Below are 20,039 nucleotides of genomic sequence, written 5' to 3'. Positions count from 1 at the left end.
AAACTGGGAAAGGCGTTATGAGTGTCTTCCACAGGCTCGTACATGAGGAGCAAAACAGAAATCTGGAGTAGTGACATTATAAGTGACATTTCTTGTCACTAGTTACTACACAGTACTGTCCATTCATGTTATAGGTCACCCTTCCCGCTGACGTTTACCATTTGGTAAGCTTTACTGGGCAGGAGATAGGAGCGTCGAGCTTCTCTGTCTCCGATGCTGGGCTGAGCCTTTCTGGAGTTGTGATGTTAAAAACATCCCTGGCATAAGAAGCTGTGTGGGGTGCTTATCAGGTGTGCGTTGGTGCATGGTACACCAGTAGTTGACGTAGATTCAGCTGTTTTTGTAGATAATGCCTTCCAGTTCAGTGTAGATACTGCTGAATGGACAGTACCCAATTTATTCAATATTGCGGTGCCAGGATCCAATATCGGCAGTGATTCCGTAAGAGAAGTGTACATGGAACCAGATACTAAGCAAGATTGTTTTGAATAACATGTGCCTTAATTAGGATGTTGTGTTACTGACCTCAGATGGTTCTTAAAGGGAATTTGGTTACATGCTTTAACACGCTGTCAGTTAGCTAGAGTTTTTACCAATTAGCTAACTGTTTATTGTTAATAAGGTTGGGCAATTTTCCTTTTTCAGTGTTTTCTAACGAGCTGGTTATGGGAGTTACACAGTAAGTGGTACATATAATTTCCCTACCATGATTTCCCCTTGCCTTTAGGTTGTTTACTGTAAATAATGTATTAATTTGTACTTGTGTTTTTACAGTTTAGCATATTGCATATTGTAAATGGTGTACCATTTCTTAGTGGCCAGGCCGTCAATACCACACAATGGTTTCCACTGTCTGGTGGTCAAAATAGTTCATGATTTATATCTATATCTATCTATCTATCTATCTATCTATCTATCACCCCTGTTTCAAGAAGATATTTAGAGTTAGATTATCTTGAAATGTAGCCAAGAATTTTGGAGTGTTCTACAGTATTTTGAAAGATACCAGACTGTGAAATAGTTTTTTGACCAGCCCTTGAGTTTTGTGCTCATTTCTGATAAGACGCTATCATATTAATTAATCAAGAAATATGCAGTAATGATACATTTGTTTTTACGCAGTAACCAAATTTCGCCATATTTTAGTGAGAAAGATTTAAAACCACAGGTATATCCGTGAACTTACTTTGCTTAATAATATACAGTTTAAATAACAGTTTGATCTGGCCCGTTTATTGGTTTTTATAATGTTTCTATAGTTGATTGCATCCTTGTTTGTCCATGTATAGTAAGCAGAAGTGTAGTGGACCAGTCTGTTATTTATAACACACTTAAAAAAATATTTTCAACAGGGCAGGTTTTTTCCGCTGTGTACTGATATTTCCTGGTGTTTGTGGTCTGTGGGATGTACCCTTAAATAGCTTAAGTTGGTTAACAGGATATATTGTTTGTTTGTTTGTTTGTCTGGTGTTACATTTCCCTTGTTTTTAGTAACCCGAGTGTATACACAGATTAATTTAGTTTATTTACAATATAATACGGCTCAAGTCATTTATAACACAAGCTGTGCTTTGGTACAGCATATGAGAGAAAAATGACCTGTTTTTTCACTCTTTATTCCCCCCCTTTGATAAAATAAATTTTTGCTTTTTATTCTGATTTTTCAATTCTTTAGCATAACTAGACATGTTTTAGGTGCTTTTGCAGTTTTTGCAAAGACATTTATTTTTAACTTGTGCATTACTAGTGTTCCATAATAAACATGGGTGCACTCTTCTTGGACGTGATTTTGAGTTGTAGTCAAGGGAGGGGCACTAACCACCCTCAACAGCACCTTCTGTCCCAGCCCCGCAACCCTAATCCCAGCCTGGTGAGAGGGGAGGCCCTGGGTGGTGGTGGTGGTCTGGAGAGCTAGCCCACTCCTCACTCCCCCCACAGCAGCAGCTCCTGTCCATTGGGTCTAGGCTTAGCTCCCTGCACCCGGCGTCCTGACCTGGTGCATGGGGTCACAGCGCCACTCAAGTTTGGCACCCTTGGTTTCATGATTTCTGGGGGTGGAAAGGAACCCAGGCTAAACCCACGCCTGCATCTAACACAGGAAAAAATAGCAGAAATGCTGAAGGAAATCTGAGAGCCTCAATGGACATTATGAGCCTAAATACCCTTGAGGATCTATCTGGGCCTCAGACCCACTTCCTTCCTAGCTTGTGAAAGTGACTTGACAACAGCTAGGACTACTACCCCTTTTCAGACGGGTCTGTGCATGTTGTATCCAACTGGTACCCAAGAAGCCGTCTCTTGATTTAACAGACATTACCTGCTACTGCTTGGTATCCTTCTTACTTTTGAATATAGTAATTGAAAAACCAGCAAAGAGCCATTTACAGCTACACCGGTGTTCTAGATCCCTCCGGGCTGGGATGTGGAGTGACAATAATGCTGGCCACGCTGCTGAATGGACCGAGGGCGAATGACCCTGGACTGTGGTCAGAATGTCCATATCCGTATTAGTGGATCTCTCGGTGGTTTTGGATGCTAATGATCATGATCAATTGCTCTCCTGGTGTGAAGCTAAAGCAGGAGTTAACAGAAAAGTGCCCAGATGGGCCCAACCCTTTTTTTCTGCAGTTCCTAGAAAACAGTGAATACCTTGTGGAGTTCCACCTAGTTTCTGTGCTTTTCCTCATCCTATTTAACATCTCCACGAGTCCACGGCGGGATCACGAGATATCACGGACACATCGGCAGGTGAGCGCTGTGCTGGAGAATGCAAATACTGGAAATACTGGAAGCACCAGCAGATGCTGTTCTAGCTCCCCATAAAAGTATCGGAACGACGTCCTGGAGGGTTTTGGCAGGACTCAAGGACTGAGTCTCAAGTGCCGGCAACATGCAGATTACACGTCGTTTAACATATCATTTACGTCTGCCACTGTGAATGCTCCTGTCTCTCAGCAGGCCCAGTGCCTGGCTGACATTGGCACCTGGATGGTTGGCGGTTGGCTGAAACTAAACCTGGTGACTGAAGAGGGAAACATTCGGAAGATCTGGCCACCGCTATAACTTTGCCCTCTCTTGAGTCTGCTTTCAGATGGTCAGAGCAGTGTGCAGCCTGGGGCCTTCTGGACCTTGCGCTGCTGATGTTGGATACTCAGATGACTACAGTGGCTAAAAATGTCTCCTCCACGGCGCAGCTGCCCAGAGCTTGTCGCTCTCCTTGCAGACGCTGACTAGGCCGCAGTGTTCTATGCTTTCATGCCCTCCCTCTTGGATTACTGCAACTCACCCCACCTAGGAATGAGTCCCCCCAACGTTAAAAATGCTTTAATTAGTCCAGTGTGCAGCAGCCCATCTCCTCAGCCAGATGGGCTGCTGCGAGAACATCACCCTGGTGCACTGCTCACTGCAGGGGTCTCCCTATACCCCAGAGTGGCTTAGATTCAGGCTTTAATACCCTCCAGATAACTGGCCCAAGCCTGCCTCTCTGCAGCCATGATCTCCCTAGGCAGGCAAGTTTCTCAGGGACTATGAAATCGTGCGCCCTCAGGGCAAAGCCCACCAGGGCAGCGGACAGAGCTTTCTCTGCAGCTGGCCCAGGAGGGTGGAAACAGACACCGTAAAACTTTTCCCCGGCCATAACATAGACAACTACAAATGTGGAGAAAGAGGAGAAAACTTTCTGGATGCCTCAGGGAAAGGTAGGGAGGAAAAGAGACCACATGGGGCCTTTATTCAGTGGTGATGACACTTCTGTTAGGCACTGGCATGCAGAGATGAGTGTGGTAAAAATGGAGAGAGAGAGAAAGAGAGAACAAAGAGTGCTTAATCCTTCAGTGCTATTCTTGCTTTGTGGGTGAATTTGATATAACTTGAGTGGACTTTATTTCTGTTAAAAGAACAAAGCCTCCTCCCCTCTTGGCCCACAGGCAGCTGGACAGAGTAACCCCTGCTCCCATGTCCACTAGACCCTGTTGGGAAGGAGGGGGCACCTGCTCACCCTGTTTGCAACCCAAGATGACTAATATGGATGCCAGGGACTCAGGAAGTGCCAGGCGGGAGCAGATGAGTCACACATGGAATTCAGGTTTCAGAGTAGCAGCCATGTTAGTCTGTATTCACAAAAAGAACAGGAGGACTTGTGGCATCTTAGAGACTAACCCATTTATTTGAGCATAAGCTTTCCTGGGCCCCAGCCCACTTCATCGGATGCATAGAATGGAACACATAGTAAGAAGATATATATACACATACAGAGAAGGTGGAAGTTGCCATACAAACTGTAAGAGGCTAATTAATTAAGATGAGCTATTATCAGCAGGAGAAAAAAAACTTTTGTAGTGATAATCAAGATGGCCTATTTAGACAGTTGACAAGAAGGTGTGAGGATAGTTAACAGGGTAGGTCAGGGGAGTGACTCAGGGAGTGGAGGTCAGGGTAGATCAGGGGGATGACTCAGGGAGCGGGGGTCAGGGGAGGTCAGGGGGGTCAGGGCCTGGGGGGTGACTCAGGGAGTGGGGGTCGGGGGGGGTGACTGGGAATGCGGGTCAGGGCAGCGGTACCCACAGCCTGCTCACTTTAGGAGACTCTGTGGCCAAGGGGTTTGGGGAGCGCCCGGCTCTGCCCCGGGTCCCTTGCCCTGGGGGCCCGCTGCGGGGCGGCGGCGCACTGGGCCGGTCCCGGGCGGGCGGAGTCAGGAGCCCCGCAGCTCCGGGCCGGGCCGGGGTGGCCGGGTGGGAAGAGTCGGGGACGCGCAGCTCCCGGGCGGCTATTCCTGGCGGCGGCCCCCACCCGCGGCGGGGGGCTGCGGGGAGGTGACAGGTGGCAGCCGGAGCCTATAAAAATTCCCGAGCCTCCAGCGACTCACAGAGCCGGTCTCCTCGCGCGGAGCCCCCCAGATCCGGAGCAGAGACCCGGTCCCAGCCGGAGCGGACCCCCCAGATCCGGAGCAGAGACCCGGTCCCAGGCGGTGCGGTGCCCCCGGATCCGGAGCAGAGACCCGGTCCCAGCCGGAGCGGTGCCCCCGGATCCGGAGCAGAGACCCGGTCCCAGGCGGTGCGGTGCCTCCGGATCCGAAGCAGAGACCCGGTCCCAGCCGGAGCGGACCCCCCAGATCCGGAGCAGAGACCCGGTCCCAGCCGGAGCGGTGCCCCCGGATCCGGAGCAGACACCCGATCCCATCCGGAGCAGAGCCCTCTTCCCGCCTAGAGCGGAGCCCCCAGACCTTACGGTCATGCCCAGCAAAGAACCAGACCCAGAGCTGGCCCAGGCGACCCCAGCGGCCGAACCGGCCGAAACCCCGGCAGCAGTAGCGGCTCCCGCCTCGCCAGCAGGGGGCGCCCTGCCGCCTGAGCCCCAGCCCCCGGCCGCTGCTCCGGAGCGCGGGGAGCCTAAAGCAGGTGAAGGGGGTGGGTGGGAACAGGGATCTGATCAGAGAGGAGCGTCTGTGCAGGGGGAGCCAGGCGGACCTGGGAGCCCATCCTCGGGGTTCGGGGTGGGCAGGGGGAGGCTGGGGTGCAAAGAGGGGAGGAGGTTAGGCTGGTGGGGGAGGGGTGTATTTAGGGGATGAGGTGGGCAGAGGAAGGCTGGGGGGCATAAGGAGGGGAGAGGGTTAGTTTGGCGGGTGGGGGAGGGGTGTATTTAGGGGGATGGGGTGGGCAGAGGGAGACTGGGGGGCATAAGGAGGGGAGAGGGTTAGTCTAGCGGGTGGGGGAGGGGTGTATTTAGGGGATGGGGTGGGTAGAGGGAGACTGGGGGGCATAAGGAGGGGAGAGGGTTAGTCTGGCGGGTGGGGGAGGGGTGTATTTAGGGGATGGGGTGGGCAGGGGGAGGCTGAGGGTGCAAAGAGGGGAGGAGGTTAGGCTGGCAGGGGGAGGGGTGTATTTAGGGGATGGGGTGGGCAGAGGGAGGCTGGGGGGCATAAGGAGGGGAGAGGGTTAGTTTGGCGGGTGGGGGAGGGGTGTATTTAGGGGGATGGGGTGGGCAGAGGGAGACTGGGGGGCATAAGGAGGGGAGAGGGTTAGTCTAGCGGGTGGGGGAGGGGTGTATTTAGGGGATGGGGTGGGTAGAGGGAGACTGGGGGGCATAAGGAGGGGAGAGGGTTAGTCTGGCGGGTGGGGGAGGGGTGTATTTAGGGGATGGGGTGGGCAGGGGGAGGCTGAGGGTGCAAAGAGGGGAGGAGGTTAGGCTGGCAGGGGGAGGGGTGTATTTAGGGGATGGGGTGGGTAGAGGGAGGCTGGGGGGCATAAGGAGGGGAGAGGGTTAGTCTGGCGGGTGGGGGAGGCGTGTATTTAGGGGATGGGGTGGGCAGGGGGAGGCTGGGGGTACAAAGAGGGGAGGAGGTTAGGCTGGCAGGGGGAGGGGATGTATTTAGGGGATGGGGTGGGTAGAGGGAGGCTGGGGGGCATAAGGAGGGGAGAGGGTTAGTTTGGCGGGTGGGGGAGGCGTGTATTTAGGGGATGGGGTGGGCAGGGGGAGGCTGGGGTGTAAAGAGGGGAGAGGGTTAGTCTGGTGGGTAGGGGAGGTGTGTATTTAGGGGATGGGGTGGGCAGGGGGAGGCTGGGGGTACAAAGAGGGGAGGAGGTTAGGCTGGCAGGGGGAGGGGATGTATTTAGGGTATGGGATAGGCAGCGGGAGGCTGAGGTGCCCAAAGTATGACAGGGTTCCAAAGGAATTAGATAAGTCCATGGAGGACAGGTCCCTCAATGACTATTAGCCAAGATTGTCAGGGACACACTCCATGCTCTGGGTGTCCCAAAACCTCCAACTGGACAGCCGGGGATGGGTCACTCATTAATTGCCCTGTTCTGCACATTCCCTTTGAAGTACCTGGCCCTGTCTGTCAGAGACAGGATACTGGGCTAGACAGACCATTGGTCTGACCTGGTATGGCCCCTCTTACGTTGATAGGTATCTGGGAGTAGGGGGGTGGGCAGTGTAGGCTGGGGAGTGTGAATTGGGGGATCGGATGGGTGGAGAAGATGGGGGTGTATTGGGAGGCTGGGATGGGCAGGGGAGGCTGGGATGTGTGTGTCTGGGTGCATGGGTGTAGGCAAGGGGGCTGAGATGGGTGTATTGGGGGTTGGGGGGGCAGAGAGGAATGGGGTGAGTGTGTGGGGCTGGGCTGAGTGTGTTTTGGGTCATGGGGAAGCTGGTGGGTGCATTTAGGAGGGAATGGGTTGGGCAGAGGAAACTGGGGTGGGTGTATTTGGGTGGATGGGGGTGGACGAGGGAGGCTGGGATGAGGGTCTTGTGCGGGGTGGGCGAGGGAGGGTGGGGTGATTTCTCAGGGGATGGGCAGGGGAGGCTAGGGTGGGTGTCTTGTGGGGGGTGGGTGAGGGAGGCTGAGGTGGGTGTCGATGGGTGGATGGGGGGCCAGGGGAGGCTGGGGTGGGTGGCTGGGGTGGGTATCTCTGGGTGGCTGGGGTGGGCGGGGGAGGCTGGGGTGGGAGTCCCGGGGTGGTGGTGGGAGGCTGGGGTGGGAGCATGTTAGGCCCTTGGGGAATGCATTGAGAGGCTGTGTATGGCGAACAGGCCTAGCCAGAGGGGTCGTGTCAGTGGGGGTTCTGTGTCTTTCTAACATGCCTGTGTTTGTTACAGAGCCGCCCAGCTGCCCATTGCACCTGGCAGTGGAGGACGTGAATGATAACTCGGTGTCCCTGACATGGAAGGCCCCAGAGCAGGCGGGCTCCACTGGCCTGGATGGATACCTGGTAGAGTGCTGCAGAGATGGAAGTAGGCTTGAGCTTTACTCCTTTATAAGCATGAAGAGCTGTGTGTTAATGGGGAAGATGGTGTGACACACTGGCGGAGTGCGTCATGTCCCTGACTCATGGACAGGCCACACAGGGGAGGAGCTGGTTGAAAACCAGCAAAACATTTTTGTGTAAAATTTCTTTTTGCTTTGAAAGTTCCAAATAAGTAAAAGTTGGCCAGCTCTCTATAGAGGATAGGAGCTTCCTATTGCTGCCAGAGAGTGGGTTGACGCCAATAACTCCACGGGAAGAGGGCCATGCTTTTGGTGCTGAAGGCCACAGGTTTAATGTCCAGTGACAACCTGTAGTGGAAGCGTTGCTCCCATGGGATAAAAGGACTTGATTATGTCGATAAGCAGCTACACGGGGAACATATTTTTAATACTGGGCTCTTCAGTCTAGCAGAGGAAGGTCTAACACGATCCAATGGCTGGAGGTTGAAGCTAGACAAATTCAATCTGGAAATTAGGTGTTTAGTTTTAATGGCAAGGGTAATTAACCATTGGGACAATTTACTGTGGGTCGTGGTGGATTCTGCATGGCTGACCATTTTAAAATCACGATAGGATGTCTTTCTAAAAGTTCGGCTCTAGGAATTATACTGGGGCGGATCTCTGGCCAGTATTATACCCAGAGGTCAGACTGGATGATCACAGCAGTCTCTTCTGGCCTTGGAATCTGTGAATCTATGAACCCAAGTCTCTCTTCCTGAGCTGCATACTGGAGTCAGGAGACTGCGGTGGGAACAGCAGGGTGGTTCCTTGTCCTATGTTGGGGTCTCTGAACATCTGAATCACTACATATGAATGTAGATCTGGATGCCAGAAAGCCGTAAAAACATCAGGAGGACGAAAAAGTTTGCAGAGGAACAGGAAGGGGTGGGGGGCTAGGGCCAAACGGAGGGGCACTAAGAAGGTCAGTCCCATATTTTCAAACTTGTGTACTTCACTTCAGGGCCCTGTGGCCCAGATCCTCAAAAGTATTTAGGCACCTGATTCCCATTGATTTCAATGGACATTAGGTGCCTAAATCCTTTTGAGGATATAGGTCTGTGTCTCTATTTTGTCTCCTAAATAAATGACCTGATTTTCAGTGGTCTATTGAAATCAGCAGGTATTGTGGCTGTTCAGTGCCTCTGAAAAGCAGTTCATATATTTAGGTGCCTATATATAGACACAGATCCCTAATTTGAGGCACCGAATTTAGAACGTGTTGGCGTTATGTTTGATCAGCAGGTGCAATATATTTTGGCTTCAGACTCAGGATGATTGGTGAGGGGGTGGAGATGGGCAGGGAGAGGGGAAATATTTAATCCTCATGGATCTGAAAGGAAATGTAAGGATTAGGAAGAGAGGGTTGGGGAGAGCTGGCAAGTCATACTTGGCTGAAGCTGTAGGTGTTGGTTCCTGGGTTGAGGACTGGTGGTGAGCTGGATGGTGGCAAACTGGATTGGACGAGGCTAGTGAAACTTGGCGGGCTGGTGGCAGCTGGCAGGCTCTGGTTGGCAAGTTGATGGTCTCTGATTAGCCCACTGGTTGCTTTGCTGGTTGATGGAATAGGGCAGGCTAGGGAGGGAGACCTTATCGACTGGTGGCATTTGGCAAGTTCTCATTGGGGCCACTGGCAGGCGTCGGCTGGCTGATTCTTTGGGGCTGATCCCTGGCTGGTGGCAGGATTTGCTCCATCGTGTTTTTCAGACTGGTGGTTGGGGGATGGTTGGGGATTCCCCATTTGCATTTGTTGGTGGCTTGAGTTTTGGAGGATGCTGGGGAGCTGTGGCTGGGTTTGTTGGTGAGAGCTGGATGTGTGGCGCGGTTCCTGAGCCTGGCAGGGCTGCGTGAGCGGGATGCTATGTGAACCTTTGGTTGTTCAGTTGGATAGTGGGGTCCCTGATGTCTGGTTGCAGCAGAGCCTGGTTGGTGGGTTTCGGGCAGAGTGTTAGCCGTAGCTGGCTGATACAGAGAGGTTTACGGGCACTGACTGGCTTGGGGTAGCCCATGAGCCTTGGTAAGATGGGAAGCTGCCTTACTGGAGGTTACATCGCCACCAGCCCCTAACACTGAACTGTGTAGTGAAGGAGGAAAAAGTGCTTCCCAACCTGGCGCTCCCAAGTCTGGTGCTAAACCAAGCACCTGTTTGGACAGAGCTGGGCTACTATTCAATCTGTTATGATCCTTGATTGTATAGGGCCTGGTTAGTTGGTGAGGGAGCCCTGGCCATCTGGCAGTGGGTAGCTCTTGTGCCCTGGCTAGCTAGTTGGATCTGGACTGTTGGTTGGTTGGGGCCGGCATGAGAGTTTTGGCTGGTTGGAAAGTTTTGGCTGATGCACAGACCTTGCTGGTGGTTAGGGGTGGAAGGGAGGGCTTGTGACCCTCGCTTGTTTGGGTGCTGAGGCAAGCTAGCTCTGGGGGACTGCTCTGGGGGGGATGGACTGGGGGGTCTTGAGGACTTCTTCCAGGGCATGGATGTTTCTGGTTGGATGGCATGGCTGGCAATCCTTACTTTGATTGACTTTTGGAGGCTTCCAAGCCTTGGCTGTCTAGCACGTTAGAGGCATTGTGCTCCCAAGCTGTGGCTGGTTGAAGGCAGCTGATTAGCTCTGGCTGAGGTTGGCTAGCAAGCCCTAGTTAGTGTTTAGCGGATGGTAGAGGAGTCCTGCCTCTTGCTTGTTTTGGTGCAGCTGCCAAGCCCTGGTCAGGGAGCCCCAGTGAGTTGGCTTGGGGAGGCTAGGGCATGTAGATTGGTTTGTTAGGGTGGCTGACAAGCCCTGCTATGTGGCTGTCAACTCACCAGCAACTCGTGGTGTTGCCTGCTACGCTACTGACTCACCAGAGGCGCAGTGGGAATGCACAAAGCAGAGCAGGATGGAGCCTGAGGCTCGCGAGGTACGGTCCCGAGGGGGAAGCAGCCGTGCACTAGCTTCTGTGCAGCTCCTGAAAGTGCAAAGTTCCCCACTTGTGGGCCATTCCCCTTCTGCAGGCTCTTCCCCACTGGGACGCCGGATGGCACGCCAGTTTTCTCTCTGAGAGGTTGATAAGTACGAATGAGCTGGCTGGTGGGGATGGCTAACGAGCTCTGGTTGGTTGGTGGATCCGAGGGGGCTGGTGAGTGTTGGTTGGCTGGGGCTGAGCGCTGGGTGAACAGTTCAGAACGAGCAATTTATTCAGTGAGTTTCGCCCCTTTTTCCTGTTTGAAAGGTGTCTGCTATTCCGGATTGTTCGATGGATATTTTGTGTGAGTAAATTTCAGCCTGCATGAGCACTCCTTAGAGTATCTGATATTCACCGTTCCACAGTCACACTGTGCAAATGGTCACCTCTAGCCGCATGGCATTGTTTCTGTTCCCTGCCTGGATAACCTGACCTTTATAACTTTCTGCTGCCTTTGCCTGAATCAAAGCAGGTGTTGCAATGCAGTGGCATTTGGCTCTGAGCCTAGTGTAAAGGGACTGTTGGCCCCTTACTAACATTCAGTGGGGGTGTTTTGGTTGCTAGCTCCCAGTACTAAAAGGGGGAAGGGTCTATGGCAAATCAGGACCCTGAGACTGACAGTCCCCAGGAACAATGGGGAGAGGCCAATGCTCTAGGTCAGCCTCAATGACAGGGCCGGCAGGCTATCAGGGAGTCAGGAGGCCAGGGAGGTCCCATCCTTCATGTGAGCTGGAATTGCCTGGGTCAGACAGAGTGGGGCCGAGCTGAGGAGAAAGCAGGGGCCCAAGCTGAGCTGGGGAGCAGAGCTGGGCCAGATCCAGAGGGACCAGAAAAGCAGCCCAGAGAGAGCAGACCCTGTCCTGGGAGCAGAGCTGCAGCCCCAAAGCCAGAGGCACAGCCCAGAGAGAGCAGACTTGCCCTGGGAGCAGAGCTGCAGCAACCAGAGAACAGAGGGGCCAGAGAAGCAGCCCAGGGAGCAGGTCAGCGCTGGGATCAGAGTCACAGAAGCAGCCTGCAGAGCAGACCTGTCCTGGGAGCAGAGCCACAGCAGCCAGAGCCAGAGGGGCCAGAGAAGCAGCCCAGGGAGCTGGAGGCAGAGCAGCAGCCGTGCAGAGACCGAGTGGTGGAGCTGGGGCTGGAGCCGTCCGGAGCTGGGTGCGGTGAGCAGCTGGGGAGAGCGAGAGGGACCCTGGGCAGCAGGTCCAGCACAGGGAGACGCCTCAGCCAAGGGGCTCTGCAGGCCAGGCTTGGATCGTAACCCCGACAGGGCGGGGGTGACACTGGGAAGAAGGGTCCCACCACTTAGAGCCTGAGAGCGTGTGGCCACCACCAGAGCGAGTGTCCAACCCACAGCATCCCTGCAGCAAAGCCAGGGCCTGAGCAGGGGCCTGGGATTTACAAGGAACAGACTGTGAACTGCCCTGACGTTCCAGAGACACTGTTTGTGATGTTCCCTGCCACAGAGCGGGGTGATGTGTTTCCTTTCACCTTTCCCATTTTTCCTTATTCTTTTTAAAATTAATTGTTGATTAAATAACTTGCATTTGCTTTAAATTGTATGTAATGGTCAGTGGGTCAGAGAAGTGCCCAGTGAAGAGAGAGTACCCCGGAGTGGGGACACCCTAGCCCCTGTCCTAGGTGAGCACAGCAGGGTTGGGGGTCGAGCCCCCCAGGAATCCTGGGCCCAGCCTTGTTGGGGTTACGAGGACTCTGCCAGACAGGAGAATGGAAGGGGAGTCCTCAAGGGCAGGGAGGCCTCTGGGTAAAGGAATTGGGAGCGAGGACTCAGATTCTTTCGCTAGCCCACTTCACTGGGGTAGTGCAGAAGCCAGGAAAGTTCCCCACAAGAGCGGGACTATTCCCCCGCTTACACTAGCTCTGAGAAAGCTGCTCTCTGGGAACATTAACCCAGTCACGAATGCTCAGGAAAAGTGAGGGAAAGAGTAAGTGAGCGGAGGAGTCCCACTGAAAGTCTGATCAAAACTCACCAAACCAGCATTACTCACTCTTTAGCCAGCTCTGCTGGGGATGGAGGAGGCTGCACAGAGGTGTTTTGGGTTGCATTCTGCGGGGAATGAAATTGACAACTTGCTAGTTAGGGATTTGAACGGTGGCACAGGCGAACTGAAGTGGTTTTGGGAAACTCCCGTATGGAGAGGATTAGATTTTGTAGACAGGTGCATTGGACTACCACAAAACTGGTCCCACGTTGGGCCTATGAACGTTGTCAGAATCCGTTTAACTTCCGTCATTTACTTTATTTGGCAGTTAGGTTTTTCCGCTTGTCACCTGCTGTCTTATTAAGGAAGATCTTTTGTTTGTTTGCTCCAGCTGAAGACTGGGAAGCTGCTAACAAAGAACTCTTTCTTTCTGTCCGGTACACGATCCGCAACCTGACACCCGGAGACAGACTTCAGATTCGTGTGAAGGCAGTGAATGCTGGGGGCATGAGTGTTCCAGCTGTCCTGGAACAGCCTGTCGTCATCAGAGAGATACTCGGTACGGTATTGTCCTCACTCCATGCAGCCTATACACAGGCGACACCGGTGCATCATTATGGTAGCACAAAGACGCACACAAGTCAGTATGTGCTCAGCTAAGGTTGAACTCTCACGAACCCTTAACTCTGCCCACTGATGCATTACAGTATGGCTTTCGATTGTGATCAACTGCTATTTCTCAAATAATAGTTACTGGGTCAAATTCAGCCTGGATGTAAATGGGTGCAACTTCCATTGATTTCAGGGCACTCCGTTTGGATGTCCCTGACCTGTGTCTAGACACTTCCTGACAGACCACTAGATAGCTCATGGAATGCCCATGTATCGTCAGACCGCCAGCAAAAGGCGTTCATTTGAACGTTCTAATCATTGAAATAAGCATTTTCTGTGTTATTTCAGTGTGTGCACTTACACGCCTCTATTTATACACTCATAGCATCTGGGGCTCACTTGTCCTTTGCACACTCATGTGTTGTTGCACATTCACACACATGTATGCAACTGTCTGTGTGCTAGAATGATGCCGGTTTATTTTGCTCGGAAGAGTTACGCACTGTCTGTGTGCAACATGGGAACGTGACTCACCTCGAACTGGCTAAAGAATCATGGTCCCCACACTCAGCAAGGCTCCTGTTCCTCTCGGCGGGCTACGAACATGCCACTCGTGACATGGGAACACAAAGCTGTTTGTCAGCTAGCCGAGAGCAGACAGGACTGAGAAATTGTTCACCTGTGTGTTTTCATGTTCCTGTAACTCAAAGAGCTCAGTGGATTTTCTTTAAACACTCCCCCCGCCCCCCCAAAAGAAAATAAATAGCTTCTGAGAAATGATAACCCCAGAGGAAAACTCCGATAAAGCTATCAGCAGCTGAAAAAGGGATGTAAAACTTGAATGGCCATTGCTACGCCTGCCCTGCAGTATCCCGTGTGGAATGCTGAGGCCCTGTACACCGTTAGCAGCAGGACTGTGCATCCCATCAGCTCCCGTGGGTTTCTATGATCACTGTGAAGAGGGATTAGGATTACACTGTCGTGCTGGTGGACGACGTTCCCTCGATGAGCCCCCTCCCCAGCAACGCAGTTGACGGCGGAGGTAATGCAGTTTGTAATCCCGTCAGGCAGGAGCACAAACTGTGTCGGTATTCACACAAGGATTCTTTGATGTATTTGATTCGATGTATTTTGATTGCTACGGCCACCTTAGCTCCAGTGCGTTATTAGCATACACAGGGCCTCTGGCCTCTGCCAGGATGTTGCAGTCAGCGTTGTCTAACGCTGCTCAGAGCAATTGTACCCAAACCGGTATTTAATATGCCTGCAGCCACCAGCACCTTGTCAACACCTGTACTCCCAGAAGCAGATCAACTGGTAATTTTAGCGGATGTCCTAGTGGAGACGAGGCCAGTTTTAGTTCACTCTGCGAGTGAATTAAACTAAATCAAATTAAGGCCATTTATTTCCAAATGAGCGTCCACATAGGAGTTTAATGTGGTTTCACGAATCCACTGTAAATTCACACCTTTAGTTAGTTCAGATTAATTTTCCTGAGTGTCCCTATGTAGACATGCCAGGGCTCATCTACATGGTGATATGCTGGGTGGGAAGCCAGGCATGTGACTCTATAGTGCACCAGTTTCCATGTGAACTAAGCCACACTCTGGGACTTTCACTGCACTGTAGCATTGTGCAAAGGATGAGTTATTGCACAGCATGTTGGTGCGCTCTGGAGTCACATGCCTGGCTTGCCACGCAGTAAGCCGAGCCCACAGAGTTTAAGGTCAGAAGAGATCAACATCAAGTCTGAACTCCTGTATCTCCCAGGCCGCTAACCATCACCCAGCTGCTTTCTGAAAACACAGTCTCTTCTGAAAACGCATGCTAAATACAGAACACTGCACTACCGTGGGCAAATGTTTGAATCAGGAAATTCAAAGATGGGTCCTGAATAGTACAGGGTGAACTTTTGTTAGTGAATAAAGCAATTCTTTTGCTTTGTTTTTTGCTGAAAAATGCATTTTTCAGGGTCCGAAACATTTGCCAAATTTGAATTCGATGAATAGTTTCAACTGGAAATTGTTTCCAGAAAAGGTGACATTTTTTATTTCGACTGTTTTGTTTTAAAATGTTTTGTTCATTCAAAACAGTGTTTCAGTTTTAAATCTTGCCAGTTTAAAAAAACACACACACACATAAAGGGTGGGAAACACCTGAAAAGGCCAACATTGGAATGAAAAACTAAACAATAATAATTTTATTTTGAGTCAACCAACATTTTGATTCCAAATGAAACTTTTTCGAGTTATTTGATGAAAACGTTTATTTCAGGTTGAATGAAACAAGATTTTGGGGGGGGGGGGGGGATATTTTGGGTCAGCCGCCAAACTGAAAAAATTGGAAATGAAGAAAGGAACGCTGCTCGTGAGCAAACTGTAACTTGGCCACCTTGCGTGGTATTTTATTTTTCTGTATCTATGGTTCGTTGGCCAGTTTGATGCCTTCATGCTTATGCCCTGGGGCCAAGTTACAGTTTTGAGTTTCCTGGTTTCTGTTAAGCTAAAATCTCAACCAGAAAGTGGCATTAATCTAATTTTTGCATTTCATTCTCAATGTGTACCTGTCACTGCTTTCCTCGCTGTGCTGGGAACAAACACTGTGCATGGCTTATTAATGTTGCATGTTTGTTCTGCTAAACCCTACTGTCACTCTGCTCCATCTGTTATCTTCCATTTTCACTTATTTATTGATGCAGTTCACTTGTTTCAACAAATCATGTGGAGTGCTCAGAAGAGATTTTAAATAGCAGCAGACCCCTAGACAGACAGTTAAAAGCAGGAATGGGGAATTGTGATGTATCTGTTGGACAGTCAACACAATGCACATTTCACATGTAACTAGGGCAGGAAGAAGTGTTTCACACTTGGGGAAACAATTATCATGAGGTCTCTGCCAGGGTAAGGTACACCTGACGATGTGTGTGTATAGGCTCTGAGACGGATACACATGAATTAACATTTTTTCTTGGGGGGTGTGAGATTTCTTTGTTCCACCGAGACTGATAAGGGCAAGCGTGGGCATCAGGAAGAAATTCCAGGACCAAATAGAAGCGTGCGAGGAGGGGATGCTAGCTCAGCTGTTGGGCAGGCCATCTGGGAATGTCAGGCATTCCTTCGCTACCCGCACCGCACTGCCTGTGTTTTACTCTCACAGCTGTTTAGGCATCATTCAACTCAGATTTAATTCTAGACACCCCCACCATACAATATCCCTCCTAGAGGTAAGCCCCTGCACGTTTAATCCTGGGAGAGGCATATGTGTCTTTTATTATGTATTAACATAAACCCTTTGCCCCCAAAGGAACTGCCATCAAATGCAGCCATGATAGTTACCCTGCTGCTATTTTGACTCTGGTAAAGGAGACAGAAAGTCCGTATACACGCGCAAACGTTTTCTGCTTCCCTCTGTTACGTTCCCCAGGGGACACAGAAGTAAGTTTCCGCACATGGTGTTAGCACCAGAGGTCCCAGTTAGTACCCCTCACTGTCCGGCCTGCACTCTTCTCTCAGCTCCCAGTCAAGCAGGGAACCCCAGCTTCTGCAGGAAATGGTGCTGCATGACTTTTAGAAGTGCTCTGTCTCCTGAGTCCGTAGAGAACCAATTTCCCCACTAGGAGGCGCTGTGCTACAGGGAGGGCTGCTGGATGACTCAGCAGGGGGCGCTCTCTCCAGTGGGTGAGCACTGACCCCAAAGACCCGGTGTGGTGCTAGGGGGCGCTGTGCTGCAGGGAGCGGCACGGGTGGCTCAGCAGGGGGCGCTCTCTCCAGTGGGTGAGCACTGACCCCAATGACCCGGTGTGGTGCTAGGAGGCGCTGTGCTACAGGGAGGGCTACTGGATGACTCTGTAGGGGGCGCTCTCTCCAGTGGGTGAGCACTGACCCCAAAGACCCGGTGTGGTGCTAGGGGGCGCTGTGCTGCAGGGAGCGGCACGGGTGGCTCAGCAGGGGGCGCTCTCTCCAGTGGGTGAGCACTGACCCCAACGACCCGGTGTGGTGCTAGGGGGCGCTGTGCTGCAGGGAGCGGCACGGGTGGCTCAGCAGGGGGCGCTCTCTCCAGTGGGTGAGCACTGACCCCAATGACCCGGTGTGGTGCTAGGAGGCGCTGTGCTACAGGGAGGGCTACTGGATGACTCTGTAGGGGGCGCTCTCTCCAGTGGGTGAGCACTGACCCCAACGACCCGGTGTGGTGCTAGGGGGCGCTGTGCTGCAGGGAGCGGCACGGGTGGCTCAGCAGGGGGCGCTCTCTCCAGTGGGTGAGCACTGACCCCAATGACCCGGTGTGGTGCTAGGAGGCGCTGTGCTACAGGGAGGGCTGCTGGATGACTCTGTAGGGGGCGCTCTCTCCAGTGGGTGAGCACTGACCCCAAAGACCCGGTGTGGTGCTAGGAGGCGCTGTGCTACAGGGAGGGCTACTGGATGACTCTGTAGGGGGCGCTCTCTCCAGTGGGTGAGCACTGACCCCAAAGACCCGGTGTGGTGCTAGGGGGCGCTGTGCTGCAGGGAGCGGCACGGGTGGCTCAGCAGGGGGCGCTCTCTCCAGTGGGTGAGCACTGACCCCAACGACCCGGTGTGATGCTAGGGGGCGCTGTGCTGCAGGGAGCGGCACGGGTGGCTCAGCAGGGGGCGCTCTCTCTGGAGCGAGTTCCAGGCCCAGCAACAGCGTTATTTAGTACTATGTTGCAGGAGCCACAGCCATGAAGATGCAATAAAATACCAACCCCGTGACCACCCCGTGACAGCTCCGCAGCCCCTGTTCATTAGAGTCGGGATGTTCTGCCCCAACAGCAGCCTGCCCAGGTTCTGCTGGAGAAGTAATTCCCCACTTGCTCCGTAATCCCCTTGTGTTGCGTTACTGGTGTGAGCTGGCAGCCACGCTCCAGCCAAGAGGTGGCTGCATTTTAGTGCCAAGTCAGCCAATCCTGTGCTGCCCAGGCGGGGAGCGGCTGGGGATACCTGGGACAAGAAGTGCTCTGGGGGCCCGAGATCCTGCTGTAGGAACTCCCGCTGAGAGCGCGGGGCTGTGATTTCCCGAAAACGACGGGCGTGTGTGACGTCTGCTTTGTCTAGAGCACCCGAAGATCCGAGTGCCACGCCACCTGCGGCAGACGTACATCCGGCCCGTGGGGGAGGCGGTGAACCTGCTAATCCCTTTCCAGGTAGGTGATTGAGGTTCCCAGTGAATGGCTCTTGGGCTTGGCCTCTGTCTACACAGCAAACCCCCTCCCATGTGCGGAGCTGCTGGGGGGCTCCTTCCTGGCAGCAGGTGGCTCAAGGGAGACCAGCAGAACAGACAGGAGCGGACACGTGGGGAGGGGAGAGGAAGCTTGAACTTGGTGGGGTGAAACGGGGAGCTAGTGGAGGGGTCCAAGGGGCATGTGGAGAGCAAAGGGAAAAGAGTGGTTAGGCTGCGACTCGAGAGCCGCTGGGTCAATGCCTGGCTCTGCCACAGAGTCCCTGTGCGACCTTGGGCACGTCCCTTAGTCTCTCTGTGCCTCAGTTCCCCAGCTGGCCAATGGCTAGCAGTGCCCTGCCTCTCAGGCCTGTGTGAGGGCAAGTATGGTAAAGGTTGGCAGGTGCTCAGAGGCGTGAGGTGAGGAGAGCCAGGAAAGCACCATAGAGAGGTGTCAGCGGCTGCACTTGGCATGGCTCGAGGGGGTCTAGGCAGAGGAGACCTGGTGGGGAGTTTAGGCCCCCGGGACAGAACGGGAAGGCCACATGTCGGAGGAAGAAGAGATGAGAATGGGATGCTGCTGGCTCTGGAGGGTTGATGAGGAGGCCTGGGTGAGAGCCCAGATGGTGGCCTTGGGAGGTCAGCTGGGCCCACGCTACCCGGGAGATGGCAGAGAGCTGGGCTGAGATATGGGACAGGCTGGAGGGAGAAAGGAGCTCTGCCAATTACAGGGCATGGGGAAATGCCCTTTCGCCCCTCAGTCAAAGCCATTCACCCCTCTCCCAGCTCCACGGCACCAGGTCTTGGGGGCAGGCCCCAGTGGGATTTTACCCCCCAACCACATGGGGGGCACTGGGAATATATTTACTGCCCCACTGACTGGGTGGGAGGGGCTAGAGCCATACCATCAGGGTCTTCACACCCGGCAGGAGTAGGAAGGCTGCTGCATCCCCAGGGCTGTCCTCCATGCCTTGCCCCAACGCAGAGAGAGGGGTTGGTGGGACCCCTGCAGAGTGGAGGAGGGGGTTCCTGCCTGCTCCCAGGAGCGTGACTTGGGGGCTTGGGGCTGTGTTTCCCTCGCTCACCTTGCACGCCACGTGCACCAGTGACTGGCTAGGACAGGGCATCCTCCAACTCTCTTTGGCCCCAATGGTAGAGGTTGGCCCCAACGCCATGTGAACAGCCTAGGGGCCCCAATGGGGGCTGCGTGTTCTGTCCAGCCCCAGGGTCCGCCCTGTCTGATTACCTAACCAAGCAGCTGCAAAGGTCTATTCTGCATACCCTGCGATCCTCCTGCTCTGGCTCGTGCGGGCGAGTAGGTGCCTGCAAAGTGCCGTGCATTCTCCAGCCAGGTGCCTGGTCCTGTGATCTGGGTATCGTGCCAATTAAAGCACGGCCGTAATTAATTGTCAGTGCCCTTCAGTAGGTGACACTCAATGCAAACGCTAAGCGCTCCAGAGCAGCAACCCCACCGCCCCCCGCTGTCTGCATATTCTGGTCTCTCTAGCAAAGGCAAGACAAAACGAGAATTTGACACTGCTGCAGCTAATTAGACTAGATTGTAAGAGTGGGTGGCCGGAGCGGGGCGGGGGCCATGGAGATGATCCTCTGTGGCTCCCACTGGAGGATCAGGA

The 20,039-nt window shown here is 53.1% G+C and overlaps 1 protein-coding gene across 1 annotated transcript in view; it reads left to right on the top strand.

Moving 5' to 3' along the window:
• The first annotated feature begins 5,230 nt into the window (after positions 1–5,230).
• Positions 5,231–20,039, top strand: part of MYBPH (myosin binding protein H) — a 30,259-nt gene continuing 15,450 nt past the window's right edge. The window contains exons 1-4 of the mRNA XM_077839585.1: positions 5,231–5,396; positions 7,597–7,731; positions 13,013–13,180; positions 18,303–18,391. Coding sequence (XP_077695711.1) covers positions 5,231–5,396; positions 7,597–7,731; positions 13,013–13,180; positions 18,303–18,391 — 558 coding nt within the window. The remainder of the gene's footprint in view (positions 5,397–7,596; positions 7,732–13,012; positions 13,181–18,302; positions 18,392–20,039) is intronic.

The sequence above is a fragment of the Eretmochelys imbricata genome, chromosome 21, assembly GCF_965152235.1.
Source record: "Eretmochelys imbricata isolate rEreImb1 chromosome 21, rEreImb1.hap1, whole genome shotgun sequence".
Classification (NCBI taxonomy): domain Eukaryota; kingdom Metazoa; phylum Chordata; order Testudines; family Cheloniidae; genus Eretmochelys; species Eretmochelys imbricata.
The sequence above is the reverse complement of the archived record's forward strand: the minus strand, read 5'-3'. Positions and strand labels throughout refer to the sequence as shown.